The following is a 20,611-nucleotide window of genomic DNA, read 5'->3' as shown; positions in this document are numbered from 1 at the left end:
CATTTAAGAGTTGGGACCAAAGCGAGAACACTTTACGAGGAAGAAACAGAACACTTTCCAAAACGAGATGTTTCTTTCTTTTTTGCGAAGCACAAGCACACTTTGCATGTCACTAAATCCCATCGAGAATACACATCACATACTACTACAATGGTTATGATCCTATCACATTGGGCAGTTCAAGATAATGGGCTTATGAAAGTTTAACGCATGTTTCGGTTAAGGAGGCCTTGGAAAGATAAATAGAGATCTTTGTTATCTTCCCCAAATATCTCGTCTGCTTTCCTCAGAGTTTCCTGTCAAAAGCATCAACTTTTTCAAATCTGTAATCTGGACATATCGAGAGGCAAAAACAAAAAATGGCGCACAAAAACTACAACTGGTTTTTTACCTCTCGGGTTTGCTTTTGAGCATTGAGCTCCTTGATGTTAGCTAAGAAGGAACTGAATTGTTCGTACGATAATCGGCTCCTGAGAATGATGGGTGAAAAAGATCAATAATTTGAAACTGTGATTAATGATAAAACCGACACTTGTTAGGACAAAGACAAACTGATGAAAAGCCTCACCTAGCTTGCCGGAAAAATTCTTTACCATCCATCCGCGGTGTTCGAGCTGAAAAAAAAGAGTTTTATACATTAATATCTATGAGAGAAGCATATACTTGAGCTTTACCAATTTATACAAGCAACATTCTCATTAAGATCCTATGAACCTGGGAGTGTGCGGTGGCGAGGAGGAGAATTTGCAGCTGATGACTGCTGACTTGATGGGTACCAGAGAGTTGCCTTTGTAGGAGAAACCGCACCTGATGTCCTTTTAGGAGAACCTGCTGCAGAATAGCCTCGAGGGGATACACTTGTGGAGATGATCTTTGGTGTTGCGGTTGGTGTGAGACGTGGAGAGATGTACGGTGTCATTGAAAATTTGTTTCCAGTGTATTTTGAAGCTGTAGATTAAAAACTCATACGTTGTTCACCAGTTGCAGCACAGAGATAAAAGCAGAAATAACAGAGGATATTTGATTCCATGTTACCTTCCACACCTGGATTGGTCATGTCTGTAGATCCACTGTAGTTTGTTGAGTGCGCATGGGTTCTTTCATCTGCATTTTTGAAAGATAGTTAGCTCACAGATGGACCAAAACAAGACAACTCTTTAATTGCGAATTGAATATTGATGCAGTACCTTTGCCTGGGTATGATCCAGGAATTGACTGGTCGCATGTCCTGATATCAACAGGTTCTGTTTGCTGTAATAACAAATGGAGAAGGAGCAAACTATCAATCTCTTAAATCAGAGGCCAGAAGCTTGCAAGATAGAGAGTAATAGTAGGAAATGTTTTAGTCCCTCACTGGAGTGCACTAAAAACAAAAGCTTGAATCTCTTACCGGAGGACCACTCTCATCGCTCAGGGATTTGATTAACTGCCGCTTGAATGTCTCCAACTAAAAAAGTAGAAACATTAGCTCCCAAAAGTATATGATATGAAACTCTCTTGCAACACAAAATCAAACATGCATCAGAAAACCAAACAAAAAAGTATCACCTTAGCCAAATCACGAGTGAGTTTTGTTACAGTCATTGCCAGTGAATCCTTCTCCTTAGTTAGGTTCATCTTTAGCAGAAAAAGAAAGACAGTTACAGTCTATAAGAGCGTGACACCATAATCATTTTTTATACTTGACCAGATATGTTCATACACTGATTGGATAAGAGCAAACAAATCTCAATATACAGACCACAGCTGAATAAATAACTACCTATATACCAAATTCACAGCATTATACAACACTTCTCAAGTCTAAACATCAAACCAATACACCAAATATTAAATCAAACACACAAAATTGTCCTCTAACACACAAAAAAAAATCCAGAATCTAATTAGTCATTCCCCTAAGACTATGTCTCCATCAACAAGAAATTATCTCGGCAGAATTGGATACTGAAACGAAATTATAATAAAAACTCACATTGTCCTCGAGAACAATCTTCAATCTCGAATCAGCCTCGCGGCAATCGCTCTCAAGGCGAGAAGCCTTCTCCTCAAGCTCACGCACAGCATTCTCCTTATCCACAAGCTTCTGCCTCAATTCCACCACCTCAGAGTCTAGATTAGAGACCCTTGAAGCTATCGCCATTGACGTGATCTTTCTAGCGAGATCCAGCTGCTCAAAAGGGTCCATCGGAATCACCGACAGAACCTCTTCGGGGAGCTCGAAATCTAGCTGGTCGTCTCCCATTTCTCCGCCCCCCCCCCCTTAACGTCCCCTTCTACGCCGGAGATAAGGTTAGAGATTGAACCCTTAAAATTTTGGAGATGACAACCCCCGAGAAGATAGATTAGGGTTTTCAGCTCTGAAATTGTCCGAATGCCTTAGTTGTTGTTTGTTGTTGCAGAAGACAAAACGCCTTTACACTTGTCATTTTGTCATTGGCTATCTATCTTTTTCTTGTCTCTATTTTGAATTTTAAGAAAACCACTTTTTCATTACTTTTCCCTCCAAACTAAAGAAAAAAAAAAAAAAAAAAAAAAAAAAAAAATTTNAACAACAATTTTATATTTCTCACAATTGTATTTACAAAAATAAAATCAAGAAAATTAAATTGTGAGTGCATATTTGGTCCTACATTTCAAAAAGACAAATAATGACGTGAAATCGCATTTAATTTTATGTGGTTTTAAAATATAGTATAATAATACTGCATATTGGCCTGTTGGGTAATAATATAAATAATAAAATCCTCAAAAAGTTATTAGAATTGCAATAATAAAGGTTTCAGCAATTTTGTAGTTATGAAGTTGAGATGTCACATCTAATGCAGTTGAGCAGAAGAAAATACCAGACACGTATTGAAATGCATATCAATTTCGTATCTGCGTATGTTCAAATTTCCTTAAATGTATAAAACACATATCCGGTTTTTTCCGGTTTGCATTAATTATTTGGACGATTTAATCGATCCTAATCTCCTACACGTCGGTTGTATCGCCCGGTATATCATCGAAAACCGGACTATACAGTACTACCAAAATCGATGAGAGAGACAAGTATCGGCTTTGAGCATTTATTGCATTGTTTGTTCGGTACAGAGTGGGTCTCGTCGAGTATGTCTGATTGTCTGTGTGCGTATACATACACAAAAATCACACACACGTATACGGTATACTATTATTATATATACACACATCTCGACGCGAAGAAAGAAAAAAACATCGATATCTTCTTCTGAGAATTCTTTCTTTAGCTAACAAGAAAAAAGAAGGATGTATTTTCTTCAAGTTGCAGCTTATCACTTGTTCTTCAACGCATCTCAGATATGTTATCTTCTTGCCCTAATTATTCTTGTCTTTCTCAGATTCTTCGATGTGTTCCAAAATATCTCAGCAGTAAATCAAGTCGGCGAGCTTGGAACGACGTCGTTGTTGAGGTTCACCGATAAACAACAAGCTCAGGGAGATTTTAATGTAACATTCTCTGGTGTTTTCTTAGCATCTGCAATCAAAGATATTGCTGGTATAGTTTTGTAGTTAATTTTGTGTTGTTTATGTACTTATCGTTATAATTAAATCATAATTAATAACGATGTTAGAAGCAGACGTTCCAGTCTCATCACGATCATAAGTTCCTTTACTTAATTCTTTCATTTTTTTTTTTAAGAACTAATTAAACCTTGATTGGGTTAGACCGGAACTTATAGAACAGTGATTATCATATAAGTGGTATTGTTATTGTCTGGTTTGGTATCAAGCAACGAACGTTCGTAATAGGAGAAAGAAAATGTTTTATTCGGTTTGATATCATGAGTTCGTGACAGTTAATATATACTGTATTAATTAGTCTACGGCAGTCAGATAAAAAACAACAATGAATGCCAATTGCCAACCAATCAAGGACTCTGAATAAGACAGTCTTCCAAGCTCGATCCTATATATATAGACCGGTTTAAAAATAAGTTATTTTGGCAAAAAGTAGCCGCAAATTATCGATTCATCAAGAAATGTCCTAATCGCCAACTTAGTTTAATTTCCTCTTCAAATATTTCTATTTTTAGATTATTTGTTAATCTTAAACTTACATTTATAGTTTCGTTAATCGTATGTAATACTAAATACAGTTAATTGTATCTATAAATATAGTTAAATAATACACAAATGAATTATGTCCGATAAGAAAATAATGGACCTTCATCCATGCAAAGGCCCAAGCTGAACCTCAATTATATTGGGCCGAACCAATAGGTCTCACTTATTTTGCTTTAATTTTCTTTTTATCTTATTTGAGATATATATATATATTATTTTTTTTGTTTTCATAAGGTCATGTATAAGATATTGTCTGATTGATAACATACCTAAAACTGTACAGAAAAAGCTGTAAGTTTTTACGGAATAGTGCAAAATAAAGTTTTTAATAAAGTTTTTAATAGTGCAAAATAGAGTTGTACAAAAAAACTAAAAATAAAGCTTTTAATAAAGTTTTTTGTGATTGATAAAAAATCAAAACTGTTTAAATAGTAAAACTTTGTTTTTGTCGCCAACCATTAATGACTTTATAAAAATAAAATAATTAAACTGTAATCTAATATATAAAGAAAAATAAGAAGGGTCCGTACTGAGGGTAAGAGAGAACAAAAAGAAGGACAGGCAGAGAGTTGGTGGGTCACACTCTGTATGAATAAATGACCGTACAACCAAACCCACCTGCCACTCTTTAATACCTTTAATTACACGTCATTTAACCCAAAAATGTTTCTTTATTTTGATTTTTTTTTTGATATTACTATTTATAATAGTAATAATAAAAATAACTTTTGAATTGAATATTTGAACCCATCCATTTTCTAGGAATATCACTTATAACTACATACGTATATATGGAAACTGTTGAAAAGTCGTACCGGAGAACTTGATAGAAATGTCGTTTCAGTTTGTTTTTTTCTGTAAAACATGCCGTTTAGTTTATGTAACATTTAAATTTATAAATAATAACAAAATCGTAAATTTCCAAAACGCTATGGGACAAGAGTATCGTGAACAACTTGTCTAGTGACTCCGAACTCTGTCGATGTTTTGTGTGTTATGCCTCGATGTCTTTTATTTACATACTTTGTCACTATTTGAGGTTTTTTTTTTCCTGCGACAAGTAATTATACATTTGTGAGACATGCGAATGACGTTTAGCAGACAAGAAGTACTTATTTAAATGAACCAAAAAATGTATTTGTAATGTTGAGAAACTTATAAATCTTGTCGGGCAGATCACGAAGAATAGAAATAAACGTAAAACAAATCATACTGTATACGTTTTTAAGAATATCACTAAACAAATAAATAAAGTTATCATGAAAACAAATTAATTATAATGAAAACGAAGGGCCGGCTTAATATGATTTTACTTGTAGTACTATTCTATTTGACTTCTTGGTCTTCGAGTAATCTTAAAGAATGTTGAACTTTAAATTAGCCGCAGATATCTCATCAAACCATCTGTAATCTATTGACCAATTTTTCTTACAAAAACAAACAAAAAACTCAGAATATTTTTATTTATTATACTATGAATCAACTCTACTGAACCACCAACCACACAAATAAGGTTAATCAAAACATTTCCTGTTTCTTTCATCTTTGACCTTAATGACGTAAGAACAACTTGTTAATCATACTCTATTCTGATTTTAATCGAAATCACGGACTATTTCGATTGATTGGTTTAAACTCCACTAGCTCCATTTATATAAATTTATATTATTAGCTAATATTAATCCACACACCACGAAAAATAAAATAGAGATAGGTTTATCATCAACTCATCACTATGTTAATGGCAAATTAATTAGGTCAAATTTATTTCAGTTGATAATTTTGTAAGTCCATTAACAATACGTTTTTTGTTTTACGTAGTAGAATTGTACTCCCTATTTTAAAATTGTACAAGCTCAAATAAAAGTAAATTTCTCGGATGTTGTACCTGGCAAGTACTTGCTTATGTACCCTCGCCTCTATGTTCTCGTCATAATCTTTACATGTCTTGTCTCTCTCTATATATATATTACTACTAGCAACCTCTCTCTCTCTCTCTCTCTCTCGTTTTCAAATTTATCTCTCATTATACTTTAAACCGCCGGAGTCAAATGAAGCATCTCATCCGCCGCCTCTCTAGAGTCGCCGACTCATCTTCCGAGTTCTCCATCCGCCGTTCAGCTTCCTCCTTCCGTAACCGCCGCGGTCATCACCGTATCCACGCGCCGCCTCCGTGGTCGATATGTCCGGCGAGAAGAGTCAACACCGTCCCCGCCGGTCACGTGCCTGTCTACGTCGGCGAAGAGATGGAGAGGTTTGTTGTGAGCGCAGAGCTTATGAACCACCCGGTCTTCGTCGGTCTGCTTAACCGGTCAGCCCAAGAATACGGTTACGCTCAGAAAGGAGTTCTTCATATCCCTTGCCACGTCATCGTGTTTGAGCGCGTGGTGGAGACGCTCCGGTTAGGGGGATTCGAGGAATCCGGTGAGAATATACAGGATCTCGTCGCTTCTTTGCTTGCCGGTGATGATGAGTTGATACTTGAAACTACAGAGTAGCTAGCTTTTGAACATGAATAATCCAAATTCGGCGATTTGATATTTTCTCTGTTTTTTTTTTTTTTTTCAAGTTTCCGTTTTCTATATCTCGATTTTGTAAATATATATACTTTGCTCACTTAAATCTTTGTTTTAGCCGATCAAGAAACATAATATGAGAATGATATAATCTGAAAATGCAGAAATTGAAACGTCTTTGGGGGGGTTTTGGCCGCCAATATAAAAAGCGTAAAATAACAACAACAGAGAAGACGAAAGAAACGTGCGTCCCACACGTTATATGTACCGTTTGGTTTATGAATCAGATTAGCTCAATTTCGGAATTGCACGTTTTAGTTATACAAGTCATAGGTGTGCTACCAAGAAACCGTACGAGTTGGTACATTTATGGATTTCGACCACCGCAAACTTAGGACTACAAAATTCGATTTCAACTATGTAACAAACAATTGAGCTTACAGGAAAGAAAAAAAATGGGAATCTGAACAGTTGATTTGTTTCATTAGTTTAATATACTACTGATCAAGTCATACATACTACTAGGAAGGATATGTTCTGCATCCACAAACGGAAAAAACGAAGATATTAAGTTCCCGAAAATGGTAATTTATAGACAAGCACCTGGTTAGTTTCGTCATTTTCTAATAAAGCATGGAGTTGTGTGCACCGTACGGATCCATCAGATAAAACGTCCAAGGGATCCATTGATATTTAAATATATAAAGATATACTACTATATATACAAGTATATCTTTATATAATTGCACAGTCGACATGCACTCTGTTTTTGTTGGCGTATACTTTTTTAGAGCTTTTGTAAAATAAAATTATACAGAAATTATAGATAAGAGGTTATTAGTTGCATATCAGCAAGCGTATACTCCCTCCGATCCCATATAAGTGTCGTTCTAGGACATTTTTATTTTATTTTATTAAGTGTCGTTAGTTTTGGAAAATAGAATAACACAACCAAAATTACTAATATACCCTTAATTAAACTAACACAGATTACTAAAACTGAAAATACCAAATATTGAAAATATTACATCAACATACTGCATTAATGATGGATATCACAAGAGTCACTTAACAATATATATTGGGTTAGTTACAAACCTGAAAAGCAACAAAATGGCAAATCCAGTGCAAGTAGAAAAAAATGGAGATAAGCAAACTAATGTCAAAGTGGTGGATGCTTTTGATCTCAACAAAGTCCCTGAGAAAGAAGAAGACTTTCATTTGAGCAAGGAGATTACTGATGTGAAGCCAAAAGTGGTGCATGACTTTGATCTCAACAAACACTTCATTGCGGAAGGAGAAATTCATCCTGACAAAGAGATGCAAGACATGATTCTGACATTCTATAAAATTTATTTTCCATATTATTACTAGATTTTGCTGTTGAATTTTCTACTAGTGGTCTCTTCTTTATATGATCACCAATAAGTTATCCTATGGTTTGTTCTCCAAATAATAAAAAAAGAGAAATCCAGTTTCAAAATATCAGAGGTTCACATATCCATACCAGAAACAAGCAACAAAAAACAAATGTTTCAACGATGAAGCGATCAAAGTGGTTCACGTAAAAAGAAATGATCTTTTACACCTTTCAATGGCTTCTTTGAAGTTATCTTCATCCATTGATAGCATCTTGGACTTAACTAAATCCTAAATTTTCAAGGAAAAAGAGAGATGAAAACAAGGAATCACAAGACAAGTAAAGCTTGCTAACTGGTTGCTGAGTAACAAAAGTGAGGATACCTCCATTGTGGCATTTCACGCTTCAGGTAGCATCTAAGCAACATTGCTTCAGTTCTTTTCTTATCTGTGAGTGAAAATTGGCCGGTCTAAAATATGGAAGCAGTAAAGAAGGAGTCGCAAGAACCTGGAAAGAATATATCTATTCAGAGATATATTTGCCATAGTACTCCAAAAACCTGGGATTAGAGTATGTACCTTCTTGTTGAGACATCAGGATAGCCTCTTCTCTGCAAAAAAACAGTCGTACCTTTGATGTGAAACAAATATTGGAAAGAAAGGAAAGGGAAAATAGTCAAAACTGAAATCAGTAAGAATAAATCAACTGCGGTGCTTACTGTGATATTGATGCAGCGGCTCATCTTGCAAAACATGTCATTTGCTAAACGCTGGAATACTATAAACAAGGACGAAGTGATTGAACAACCAAACTAAAATTACCATCATCATCAAGCTGCAACTAAACAAAGCTTCAGACTTGAGATCAGATGTAATTTTTTAAAAAATCTTCTTCAAGTTAACAAGAATACTAACCTTGTTCTCCAACAAAGTGATCTTGAGTTTCTTCATTTTCGTTTGCTCTTGATCCAAAATGGAGAATATGGATTGACATCAATAACAGTACATATAAATCAACTAAAAAAAAATTCAACTTACCTTGGTCTCCAATGTGATCTTCATTTTCTTCATACAATTCATCGGCATGTAGTTCTAAAATATCAGCAACTGATTCATCTGTTGGATTGATGTTGAGATTGATAACGATGGTACTTTCAGATGATGCTATAATCGTTACAGCTGGATCTACATCTGCTTCCATTGTTTCCTCACCCGCAAGAACGTAGCCACCGTCATCTCTTAAACCTCCATATTCAGAATCATGATCATCACTATTCGCTGGAATGGTATTCAAATCAAAGGAATGGTTTGTATTTTCTGAAAGTGAAAGATTTAGATCGAAGTTAGCCATGGAAGATGATCAATCAAATTCACGTTACTCCAAATATAAAGAATTGTGAAAATATTTGAATTTTAATTGTTGCCTCCATTAGCTTTCTTCTTCTATGAATTTTTTTCCTTTCCCTCCACTTCTATTCATCGTAGTCATGGAAGTATTTAATTTAGTAAAAGTTGTTAGTAATTGAAATTGGGAAGAATACTAAAAGGCCAAATTGCAATGATTAAATGAATTAGAATCTGTGAATTTCATACACCATCGATACCATAATGGTCTATAGATGCTGAAACCAAATTAACAAAGGTCTAGACATGAGAAGATTAAAAATCAGAATTAGAATAAGAGGATACAGAGACAATACCTTTCACCTCTGCAACGACTGATAAAGCATCACAACCTTCTCAAAGAATTCAATGAGAAGCTCTCTAAGTCATACAAATGGAATCCTTCTTGCCAACTCTCTTTGCTCACCAACTCGCCGCCGCGCTTCTCCATATCCTCTGGATCTAGAGAGATTACATAAGTAGAATCTGTGAATTTCATACTATATTCATTACCATTCAAATTTATACAAACCTTGCTCAGTGTGCTAAGTCTTCCTCGTAGACTGAAAATCTTCTCTGGTTTTTCCAACTTACTGTACTTGATTCATGATTTGGAGAAGCCAACTTTGAAATAGACTTTGGAGCTTCTCTTTCATCTTCCAACAAAGCACCTGCAGTTGCTCTTCTAATACGCATACTCGGAGGCGGTGAATTGCGTTTCTTTGCCTGCAAAAAATCAAGATTTAAGCCATTGTTAAGTCTCTCTACAAAACCCTCTATGCTTAAGCCAATAGAGAAAAACACAGAGCAAAATGTACCAACTGAGGATTTAAAAGGAGTAAGAAGAATAGATGAAACAGAGCTCTTCGTCATCGTCTCTCTATTGCAAACACTTCTGCTTCACGGAAACTTTGGCCGATAAATCCTCTCAAAAGCACAAAATCAGAGGATTTTTGCAGATTGAAAGTTCACCAAAGAAGAAACCATCCTTAAAGCCATAATCGAAGCTAAAGCCTGGCACAAAGCTCAACAATCCCTTGTCAATTTGCATAAACCTCGGACGCTTGCAACCAATGAACCAAACCCAGCAAAGCTCTCTTGTTTTATCGACACCGCTTGGACCAGATCCTCAGAAAATTGTGGACTGGGTTGGATTATCAAAGATGCCCTAGGTTTCTCCCTTTTTGAAGGTTCAAGCTCCCATCGATTCACGGCGTCAGCTTTATCGACCGAAGCCATGGCTTTGAAAACAGTTATGGAGTCCGCTCTTGGTTTTGATTTGCTTCAGCTTGCACTCCCAATTGCTTATCTCCCTGATAAGATCAATTGAGGAATCAAGTGAATTGAGATTTATGTTTCTTAATCAACTAATCGGTGCAGACAAAATAAATTGGAGTTATGACTCTATTTTCGCAAAGAAAAAGATAAAGAAAAGAAAAAATAAAATAATTTATTGAATAAAAAAGAAAATAAAAAATAACATGGTAAATTAGTTTAATTTCAGAGATTAAGACAGTGAAATTGTTTGTTTTCTTAATCTACTAAAAAAAGTCGAGAACGACTTATATGGGATCGGAGGGAGTATTTAGTTTAGGTCAAACTTTAACCTTTCATTTACAGGTTTCAATTTTGTTTCCCCTTTCTATATAACATAACCTTAATTAAGGCTATCTGACACCGAAAGTTCTAAATGTACATAATACATATCACTACATTAATTGAGTGGATAATCCACTACTGCTTATTAGAATAAATCATTGTCAGCAAAATTTAAAAAAATGGTCTTACTATATATTAGTATACAGTATTTGCATTGGAATTTTTATATATTGACAAAAAGTATTACAACGATGGTAGCTATGATAAGTTGATAACGGTTGATCGTTAATCGTTTGTATATATATATACTACAGGTGGTCCAGTCGAAGACATTCGACCAAAATTACAACAACAACAAAAAAAATTATTTGTAATATAACCAACAAAAAGAAAACATGATATATATACATATATGGTTTTCTTTGTGTGTGTGTTTAATATAACTATTCAAAGTTAAAATCGATTATGCATATTTATATACATGTCTACAATTATATGAAGGAAATAAAATAGAAGCATTGTATCTTCAAAATTGTAATAGCCAAAACCAAAGCTCGTACAAACAATTAAAGCTATGAAAATACATTACTGTTACAATGACTCATGGTGATGATATTTTGGTAAATATAAAGAACAATTTAGAAAATGGATTATAGTATATAATAGCATTATCGGTTATAAATTATCATGTATCTATATATATACATATATCTGTAATAATGTTTTCGAGATGAATGATACGGTGTTGAACTATGTACTCCGGATTATCGAGATCTACAAAATAAAAAGAAGTAGCACGACTAGTGATGTGGCTGTCTATGATTGCTAAAAGCCTTTAAAGGTTGGTTTGGCAAATCTATGGCATATGTGTGCTAGTTCATTTCGTACGAAGTTGGGGAAACTAAATTAACAGCTAACTAGTTCGCATAAAGTAAAATAAGGTACATAAATAAAACAACAAAGCATGAGTTTGCAGCTGGCAACCTTAAATCCGTACACCAACTTTTGTAGTATATGGTTACACTTATTAAAATTTAAAAATACTAACTTCTGTATATATGTTTGTTTTTTTTTTTAGGTGAAAATTTTCGATAATTTTATAGCCGAGACCATGTTTGCTATAATTTCTTCTACATATGATCACTCGAACTTAAGGTATTAGAAACTACAAAATTTAGAGGGTTTTAGGGAGACACCACTAGATCAAGAATTGGTTAGTGTCTCTTATTAAAGGAATACTACTAATGATGTATTTACCACGACTTTGTATATCATAAATTCATACGCATATATGTGTGTAAGTAACTGAGTATTTATAATACCTGTATAAATTTACATACCGATAAGAAAAAAATGTTATGCTTATTTACATACCAATAACAACAACAGAGAAGTGTAATTTGGAAGAAACTTTTAAACTGAGATCACACAAATTAACATCGTATTGGGCCTGAGCTGGTTATGGTAATGTTAACTTCTAGATGGGTCTAAATTACTATGTAAGCTAACTTAGTGAAATCCAAGAACAGTAACGTCATTTAACCTCAAATTTTCCACCACACCTTTTCGAAATCCTAGCTGACTAAACATAGTCTGATAGTCGTAATAAGACAAAGGCTGAGGACTTATTAAAGACGGAGAGAGTGGAGACTGTAGGTAGAATCGTTACGGGCTGAGAAATAATGTGAAAACAAAAAACAAAAGGAATCTGAGAAAATGAAAGCAATGTTGGATACAAAAATGCTTGAGGTATATCGCACTAAATATATTATCAAAAATTGCATAATTAGGGAAGTTGAATTTTCGCTGTTTCCATGACCCTTTTTATTTAATAACGATTGACGTGCAATATAATGACGTTTGAATATTATTATTATTTACAATCAGAAATGGTATTTCTCCCTTTTCGGGATTGCCTTTGAAGCAATACTAAGTGCCAGCATAATTTAATGTAAGATGCTGACTTGAAGATTTTAGACTTTTCCTAAAAGATTTTTTAAAACTAACTCAAAAATGTTTTTAAGAGCATTAACTGGTATTTATTAGTAAAGGTCGCCATCCAATTAACTGGTTTTGTTTACACTAGCATGATTTTCTCGATAATTTATGTCCAAAAATATACAATACTATACCAAAAAGTTCACCTATGACCCCAAATAGAAACATGCGCAAGTGCGATGCAGTTTTATTGTTCGAATAATAACAAAACTTGTATATAGAGATGTTTTTGTTAGTTATATCACTATTCGGAACTTATATTTTGGATATGAGTTATCAAATTAATTTATAATAAGAATCGTTTATATCAGCTATATACGTGTTATTCATAAAATAAATAATTTTGCATACAGTAAAAAAGAAGAAGAAAATATGCAATTTTTTTTGTTTGTATTGAATGCATGCTATTAATCTGTTTTTGGACATGCTGAACCGTGGAGTTTATTATGTATATTAAACTTTGTTGCCAATAATCTTTAGTTTTAAATGTTTATTTAATTCAAATAATGTTATGATATAAAATCATGTATTGACACTTAAACTAAAGTTTGTAACAGTAGACTCATAAATAGACTAGAGCTTTCAATAACTTGATAAAGACAAATACCAACCAAAGCGTATAGCATACCGTAATCCATCAGGAATGTTTTTAATGAAAAAGTTATTCTACGAAGTTAGTTTAGGTCCTACTTATTAACGTATACATCTATTAGACTGCTGAAATTAATTTTATCAATATATATATATATATATTATTTTTTCAATTAAATTATGTCAAGAACATACAATTTTATATTTTATTTCTGTCTTAATGCACTAAAAATAAATTAAAACTGAAACCCGGTACAAATTAAATTGGACTGATATTTTACATATAAGTAGAGTAGTAGTAGTATGTATCTGCGTGAGCATGAACTGATGAACGATAACATGCATCGTTGCCCTACGGAAGTGAAGTTTTTATTTATTTTATTGGTATCAACGTTAAGTTATGAAAGTGAAGTTACGTCAGCAAAACTTTAATGACTAGTTTTTCCCACTTAAATTCATATTTATTCGCCAGTTTTTATTTTTATGTATTTACAGACTTTACAGTCTATGCCTGGCAGTAAATGCTTCGTACTTGCCACTTATTCACTTAACTAATTAATTAAAGTCCAAATGGTAACTGTGGTTTTAATTGTGCGGGACAAAAAATTTGTTAGTATGGTACGGTTCAATTGCGGTATGTGCGGGACAAATGTATTTGCGGAACAAGTGCGGTTATTCCAAAATAAGCGGTACAAAATAATGTTTGATTGGTGAAAAAAATAACTGCGGTTCACAATAAAATTATATATATGTATAGATTTTGTTGTTATTAAAATAATTATATGAATAAAGTTATTAAAATAGTTATATGAATAAACTAGTAAAAATATAGATAATTAAAATAATTGTAAATTATAATATTCTTTGCGTTAATAAAAAACTATTTTGAATCTTAAATATCCAAATTTACTTAAATAAAAAATTTATGAAATCATTTAACAAAATTTTAAATTAAAACAAATTTAACACAGAGAAATTTGTTGATATATAGAATGTTGATTAGTTATTTTCAAATCATAAGTTAAAATAAACATAAATAAATAATTTGTTTATTTAGGTGCGTTTTTTAAAACAACCCGCTGTATAATTGAAGGATCAAAAACCAAACGCGGTCGATGAGTTATTATACTCGTTGGAAAAACACAAATGAATCATTTTTTACTTTATGGAAAAACGCAAACAACTGAATAATAATGGTGAATGGTGACTATGTGCGTTATTCATAATTTTTTTTGCCAATACCGCAAATTATATGCTTCCATTCATGGCCTAAGTGTCATGTAACTTATGTATATGTGACTTCTAGTGATATTTCGAAACAAGGAGTATATATAATAATACTCCCTCTGTTTCATATTAAGTGTCATTTTAAACTGAAAATTTTGTTACAAAATAAGTGTTATTTTATATTTCCAATGTAGATGTTTGGTAAATTTTTCAATTTTATTCCTACGAATTTAATGTATTGACCAATAGAAAAAAATAAATAATATATTAGTAAGGGGTAAAATAGTCTGTATAATGTAACTTATGTAACTTACAAATTTCTTCAACTAATTTCGAACTAAACCGTGACTTGGAGTTATCTCCTTAGACTAAGAGAAGCACTGGGTTGCGGAATAATTAGGAGTAGTTGAAAATTAAATGTAATTAAAACTATTGACCATATAATTGTACTCATCCATTAGACTTAAAACTTTTTTTTTTTGTTACCTCTTTGGTCTTTACTTTAGACTTTAGAGTATCTTTTTAAAATAAGATAAAAATATTTATCAGAAAATCCAATATAGACAACAACAACAAAAAAAACCCTCATATCTTCCTATTTTCGCATTCAATTTCTTTCCAATGAAACCCTCTGATTAATCTATCATTTACAGAAATCGAACCTAAAAATAAGAACCATTCAATTGTTACCCACCAGAGTTTTTTTTTTCAAATCGATATGTTGAGATCAATCTTAGGCTTCTTCATGGCAGGCAAAGGAACAAACGAGTGACACCTCGGGCATTTCGGATTGTTCTTGGCCACCAAAACGTACGATAAGCACTCTGGGCACCCAGCCGCCACCTGAGACGCCGCGTCCGAAGCGGTTTGATCGCAAACGCTGTCTTCTTCTGGCGATTGGCGTTTCTTTATATTATTCTCCACCCGCTCCAAAGCCGTTTTCACTTTGTCGAGCGTGCAAACACTCGATAGATACGAGAGAGACGGAGGAGGAGGAGGAGGAGAGAGAGAAGAAGGGACTAGCTTCAGTTCGAGGCTTGCGTCGTCGTCGAAGAGGCTTAACAATGGTTTCGCCGTAGATTTACCGGGGGTCGGCGGGAAATTTAAATCTTGAAACCTCGGAGCTGTCTGTTGATGATGATGTGTCGATGAAGACGAGCATGTTCGATTGCATTGTTGCAGATAAACTTTCCCTGACTGTTCAAAAAATTCACAATGTTAGCAGCAACCCACCTGAAAAAAATTCGTTTCTTTTTCGACTCTGTTTCGTTCTGTTTCTTACTTTAAAGATTTTCTCGGGAAAAAGAAAAATAATCACAAGAATCAAGGAAGAGAAATACGGAGAGGAAACCTTCAAGTCAAGACGTTTTTCCCAACCGTTAGGGACTTGGAGGTCAAGGTCAAGCTCCAGGGACTTATCCTCTCCTCCTTCTACTCGTCCCCCACAACTGCTGCCTCCGAGGAGATCGCGTGTCATGAGCGCAACCGTTGATCTCGGTCCGGTTGAATCTTTTGCCGCCGTTCGATCGTCTTTGTACCTACTCAGTATCCGTACGAGAGAGCTCACGTCAGCAGTCATACCAGAAAAGCAGAGAAAGTGTGAGAGAGAGAGAGCAAAGCAAAAGAGAGAGAGAGAGAGAGAGAGAGAGAGAGAGAGAGAGAGAGAGAGAGAGAGAGAGAGANGGTCTCTTTGGTTAGGCAGAGAGAGTTATATAGATGGGGCCAAATTATTAAGAAACAAAAAAAGAGTCTCATGTGTTTAATGAGAGGACGGTTATAGTAAATTTATAGCCAATTGATTTTGTTTCATTTATTCTACAAAATTCTAGTAATTTTAATATTCAGTATTTGCATGCAAAAATTTATTAATGTGTTGTACTACCGTTAAAGTTTAATTTCATGTTAATTTTTGTATTTTTTGCAGTTGTAGAATCATTTCATTTTTTTTTCTTTCAAATCCTACATTTAGAAATTGGGGATTGAAACCATTCATGCCTTAGTGGGGAAGGCTAAGTAGAAACCATCAAAGTATCAAACCCATAATGCTATATTGCTGTTTGCCATTCCAAAGGTTGTATAGTTCAGTACTTTATAGATCAAGCTCTCTTTTCTTGTTATTTCATCTATAAATTCAAACTTTACATTACAAGTTCTTGGTTAAAAAAATTACTTAGAACTTTATTTTGCCAAAAGGCCAAGAAAAATGTGTGGATGGAGGAATTCAAGAAGGAAGCAGACACGAAGTGTAATAAATGCGAAGAAAGAAAATTAAAACAAAAAATGCATTAAATGCATGGAAACTACAAGTAGATTCAGCTTCTCTATTCAATTAAATTACATATTTTGCCCCTCCTAACTCTTCTCTACTTACACTTGTAATCATGTTTTCAAAACGTTTTTATGGAATACTTTCAAACTTCCAATTAATTACGCATTGATGAATTACGTATTTAATGCAGTTCGTCCTCTTTTGTATTTGGCACGTCAAAGATATTTAAATGAAGTATGTATTGGTGGTACGAATGTTATATTTTGAGTAATCCATCATTAGTATAGCTAGTCATGACCAATCTATATTGCCTATATTTATAAATCTTGACTTTTCGAAATCTTATTATAACGGAAGGTTTCAAATTAGACATATATTAGTGATATTGCTTCCGTTTCAAAATATAAGATGTTTTAACTAAATCATACAAAATATAAGATGTTATCAACCTTCCCTACCTATATTCTTTTTGTTGTTGGATACCTATATTCAACTATGGTGAATTGGTGTTGAAATACAATGAAATAGTTTTATAAAGATATATTTTCATCAGAATAGACTAACTCTTGTTTGCACAAAAAAAAAAAAAAAAAGACTAATTCTTTTGAAATTAAGGAATTCTACCATTTTGTTTATACTTTAATAGAAATTAAAAAATTTAAGTTTACAAAACTAAAACTGATGATTTCGAGTTTAGAATTTTGACTCTTCTGCATGAAATCTTGTTACAAATTATTTTTATTCGATAAGATTTATTAGACTTCACATGACATCTCTATTTGGGTTTTGTTTTTTTTGTTTCAACTTGAACATTTTATAATTTGGAGTTAAAGAATTCAAGTACTTTATATTTTATTTTAGTTTGAATAAACTATCTTCACAAGTATCATTTGATATATATATATATATATATGTTCAATTTAGAAAATATATTAAAATTAGTAACCGTTGTAAGACGTTAGAAAAAAAACTTTACACTGTTGTGTTTTTTTTTACAATCTAGAAAGGTATCATTTATGTTTTTTTTTGTCTGTAATAAATGGATATAATTAAAATGATATTTTAATACTCTTTCCATTTTATAAAAAGTATCGTTTAGGAATTTTGTTTTTGTTCTACAAAAATAACGTTTTACTTTTAATGTGATATTTTTAATTAAATTACTAATTTATTTTTGACTTGAAAGCTACTTTCATTTAATTTAAATCATTAACTTGCATTCTTTGAATTTGTATGAAATGTACCAAAACTATATATTGGGAAATAGAAGAAATAATAATATATACTATTCCCTCCTTTTCAAAATATATGATGTTTTAGTTAAAACACGCATATTATTAAAAAATAACTATTTTAAAAAAATTTAACCAATCATAAACAAGACTATATATTACAAAATATGAAATTAATTGAAAAGTTGGTTAGAAATTTGAAAACGTTATATTATAAAATGGAAGGAGTATTATTTGTAGTTATATTTTGACACCAACTCAAACTACTAAATTATTATTCAAATTTAAAGAGAAGGTTAGATTATTACACGAGCTCGTGCCCATGTATGACGTGGTTTGCCGTCGGAGGTGGCAACGAACTTTTCCGCTCATCCAACTAATCCAAATTATCGAACTTTTGATTTTTAGTTTTTTTAAACCGTTCTTTTGTTTGACACAATAATTAGGCACGTATCATTTGTATTCCATATGGGAGGTTAATAAAGTAGTCCTTAAAATATGTACTAGCTAGTGTATTTGCTTTATCTTCTCTTCTTCCTTTTTTTTTATACCGGAAAATGTGCTCAGCAAGCAAACGGAATTAATGACGGTCCTTCTTTACATTGGAAGAAACAACACATAGGTCTATCTACTGTCATTGATGATAAAAGGAAAATAACGATATCGAAGTGCTAATTACTCTGCCACCAAATGCATAAGTATATGGGCTATTTGCAATTTCATCAAAATAAAATTACAAAAAAAACGTATGTATATATATATTGGTGGGACAACTAGTTAAATGGAGTTTCTAGGGGAAAAGAGGAAAGTGTATGCATTGAAGAGCTTTAAATAATAACGTTGAAAACGTTACGATAAATCTGAAATTTATTTTTTATTTAATACAAGTAAAAGGTGAGGAAGTGATGATGCTCACGGACGACATTCTCACGACACCAGCACAAATTAAAAGCTCTTTAATTTTCAACATACACACAGAGACTGTTCAAACTACATGCACGTACCTTTCCTTTTACTAGTATTAATTCTAGCAGTATCAGTTTTCCTCAAGAAGGGACCTTATATAGATGCACACTATAGGTGCTTGATTTTTGAATATATTACGCATGTTACAAATATTTAGGGCTTATTTTGTTTCTAATTATCTTTATTATTTTTAAAATGAGTAATATTCATTGGGAGTAGTTGGTTGGAACAGATAAAGTATTCACCAAATAACTTATAAATTAATTTAGTCCCTTTTTTTCTAGCAGAAATTATGGAAGGTACTCCTAAGTCCTAACTAAGACGGCTAGCCCTAAATGTATATAGGGAGACCCATATAATAATAGTAGGAATTAAATTGGACATATATTTATTAATGGTAGCGAGACTAGTCTTGGGATTTGAATGCATTTTAATGCGAGATCGGTAAGGATTTTTAATACGGAAATTTAATGGCATTCACCTTTTATATGCAATGATAATATTTTAAGAAAGTTAACTCTAATTGTTAAAAAAAATGCATCTGAAAACCTTAAATTCCGAGGCCATAAAGGAAGTTGCAGCAGTCTGAGATCGGATTTTACACCACCACCGACTAACTTTTTCAATATTTATTTGTTTTTTTTATTCAAACATCAACTTTTCATTCACCAAATCAAAGTTACAACCAAATCAAACACACGTTACATTCACTTCCATAGACTTGAATCAAAACAAATGCAATGGTTGATCAAATACAACCCTGGAACACAAGGCGGATCCAACGCTATCCAATCGAGAACCATTGCATTTTTTAACCACAATGAGATAGATAACACTCCACGACTCAGAGTGAAATCATCTCTTAAACCACCTAAATTGACCTAATGACACGAAAACAAATACTAACACAGAGGAGGCCGAAGCTACTACTGACTAAGAGTCGACGCTGTTCTCCAACATCTGCATCAGAGCCTTCACCGGCGACCTCCACCCAACGGATCTTCGCTTCACACACCGAGGAATCGCCGGATCCACCACCTTCGAGATGCACCCAACCGACGGCGACAACAGAGTAAGAGGCGGAAGACTGAAAAGGAACTACAAAAAGAAGAAAACTACTCGGGACGGAGCCCTCTCCAGTGCCGGAAGGGCAACCGAAGAGGCGGATCGAAGTTGACGGCGGCTCTCTCTCACGGCGATTTTAGGGTTTTCGCTTTTGTAAAATTTTAGAATTTTATATCCAATATTTATTTGTTATATTTGCTTGCAATGCACAATAAGTTGCTAGCAGCCTGTGGCCAAATGTACAGTCAAGAATGTCTTAAACCTTTAAAGTTATCAAACAAGGATAAAGATATACTAGAAAATACTTGTCTCATCAA

The 20,611-nt window shown here is 33.3% G+C and overlaps 4 protein-coding genes across 5 annotated transcripts; 2 read left to right on the top strand and 2 right to left on the bottom strand.

Annotated features, from left to right (window-relative positions):
• Positions 32-2,381, bottom strand: LOC104740335 (uncharacterized protein At4g15545). 2 transcript variants are annotated; one of them, XM_010460890.2, is made up of 9 exons: positions 1,976-2,381; positions 1,549-1,617; positions 1,391-1,447; positions 1,188-1,251; positions 1,036-1,104; positions 715-948; positions 569-614; positions 392-470; positions 32-296 (listed from the first exon to the last, which is right to left on the bottom strand). In XM_010460890.2, the coding sequence occupies exons 1-9, from the start codon at positions 2,243-2,245 to the stop codon at positions 204-206; spliced, it is 981 nt and encodes a 326-aa protein (XP_010459192.1). In that variant the 5' UTR covers positions 2,246-2,381; the 3' UTR covers positions 32-203. The 2 variants fall into 2 exon arrangements, with proteins under 2 accessions (XP_010459192.1, XP_019091289.1); XM_019235744.1 differs by having other exon boundaries at positions 1,045-1,104.
• On the top strand, positions 3,117-3,646 carry LOC109128784. The gene has a single exon (XM_019235751.1). It carries the CDS (start codon positions 3,271-3,273, stop codon positions 3,532-3,534), a length of 264 nt encoding a protein of 87 aa, XP_019091296.1. The 5' UTR covers positions 3,117-3,270; the 3' UTR covers positions 3,535-3,646.
• On the top strand, positions 5,985-6,725 carry LOC104743342 (auxin-responsive protein SAUR41-like). The gene has a single exon (XM_019235748.1). It carries the CDS (start codon positions 6,141-6,143, stop codon positions 6,585-6,587), a length of 447 nt encoding a protein of 148 aa, XP_019091293.1. The 5' UTR covers positions 5,985-6,140; the 3' UTR covers positions 6,588-6,725.
• LOC104740334 lies at positions 15,195-16,430 on the bottom strand. The gene is made up of 2 exons (XM_010460889.2): positions 16,114-16,430; positions 15,195-15,959 (listed from the first exon to the last, which is right to left on the bottom strand). Exons 1-2 carry the CDS (start codon positions 16,339-16,341, stop codon positions 15,471-15,473), a joined length of 717 nt encoding a protein of 238 aa, XP_010459191.1. The 5' UTR covers positions 16,342-16,430; the 3' UTR covers positions 15,195-15,470.

Source organism: Camelina sativa, chromosome 14 (genome assembly GCF_000633955.1).
Source record: "Camelina sativa cultivar DH55 chromosome 14, Cs, whole genome shotgun sequence".
Classification (NCBI taxonomy): Eukaryota; Viridiplantae; Streptophyta; class Magnoliopsida; order Brassicales; family Brassicaceae; genus Camelina; species Camelina sativa.
This window is presented reverse-complemented; position numbering and strand designations above follow the sequence as displayed.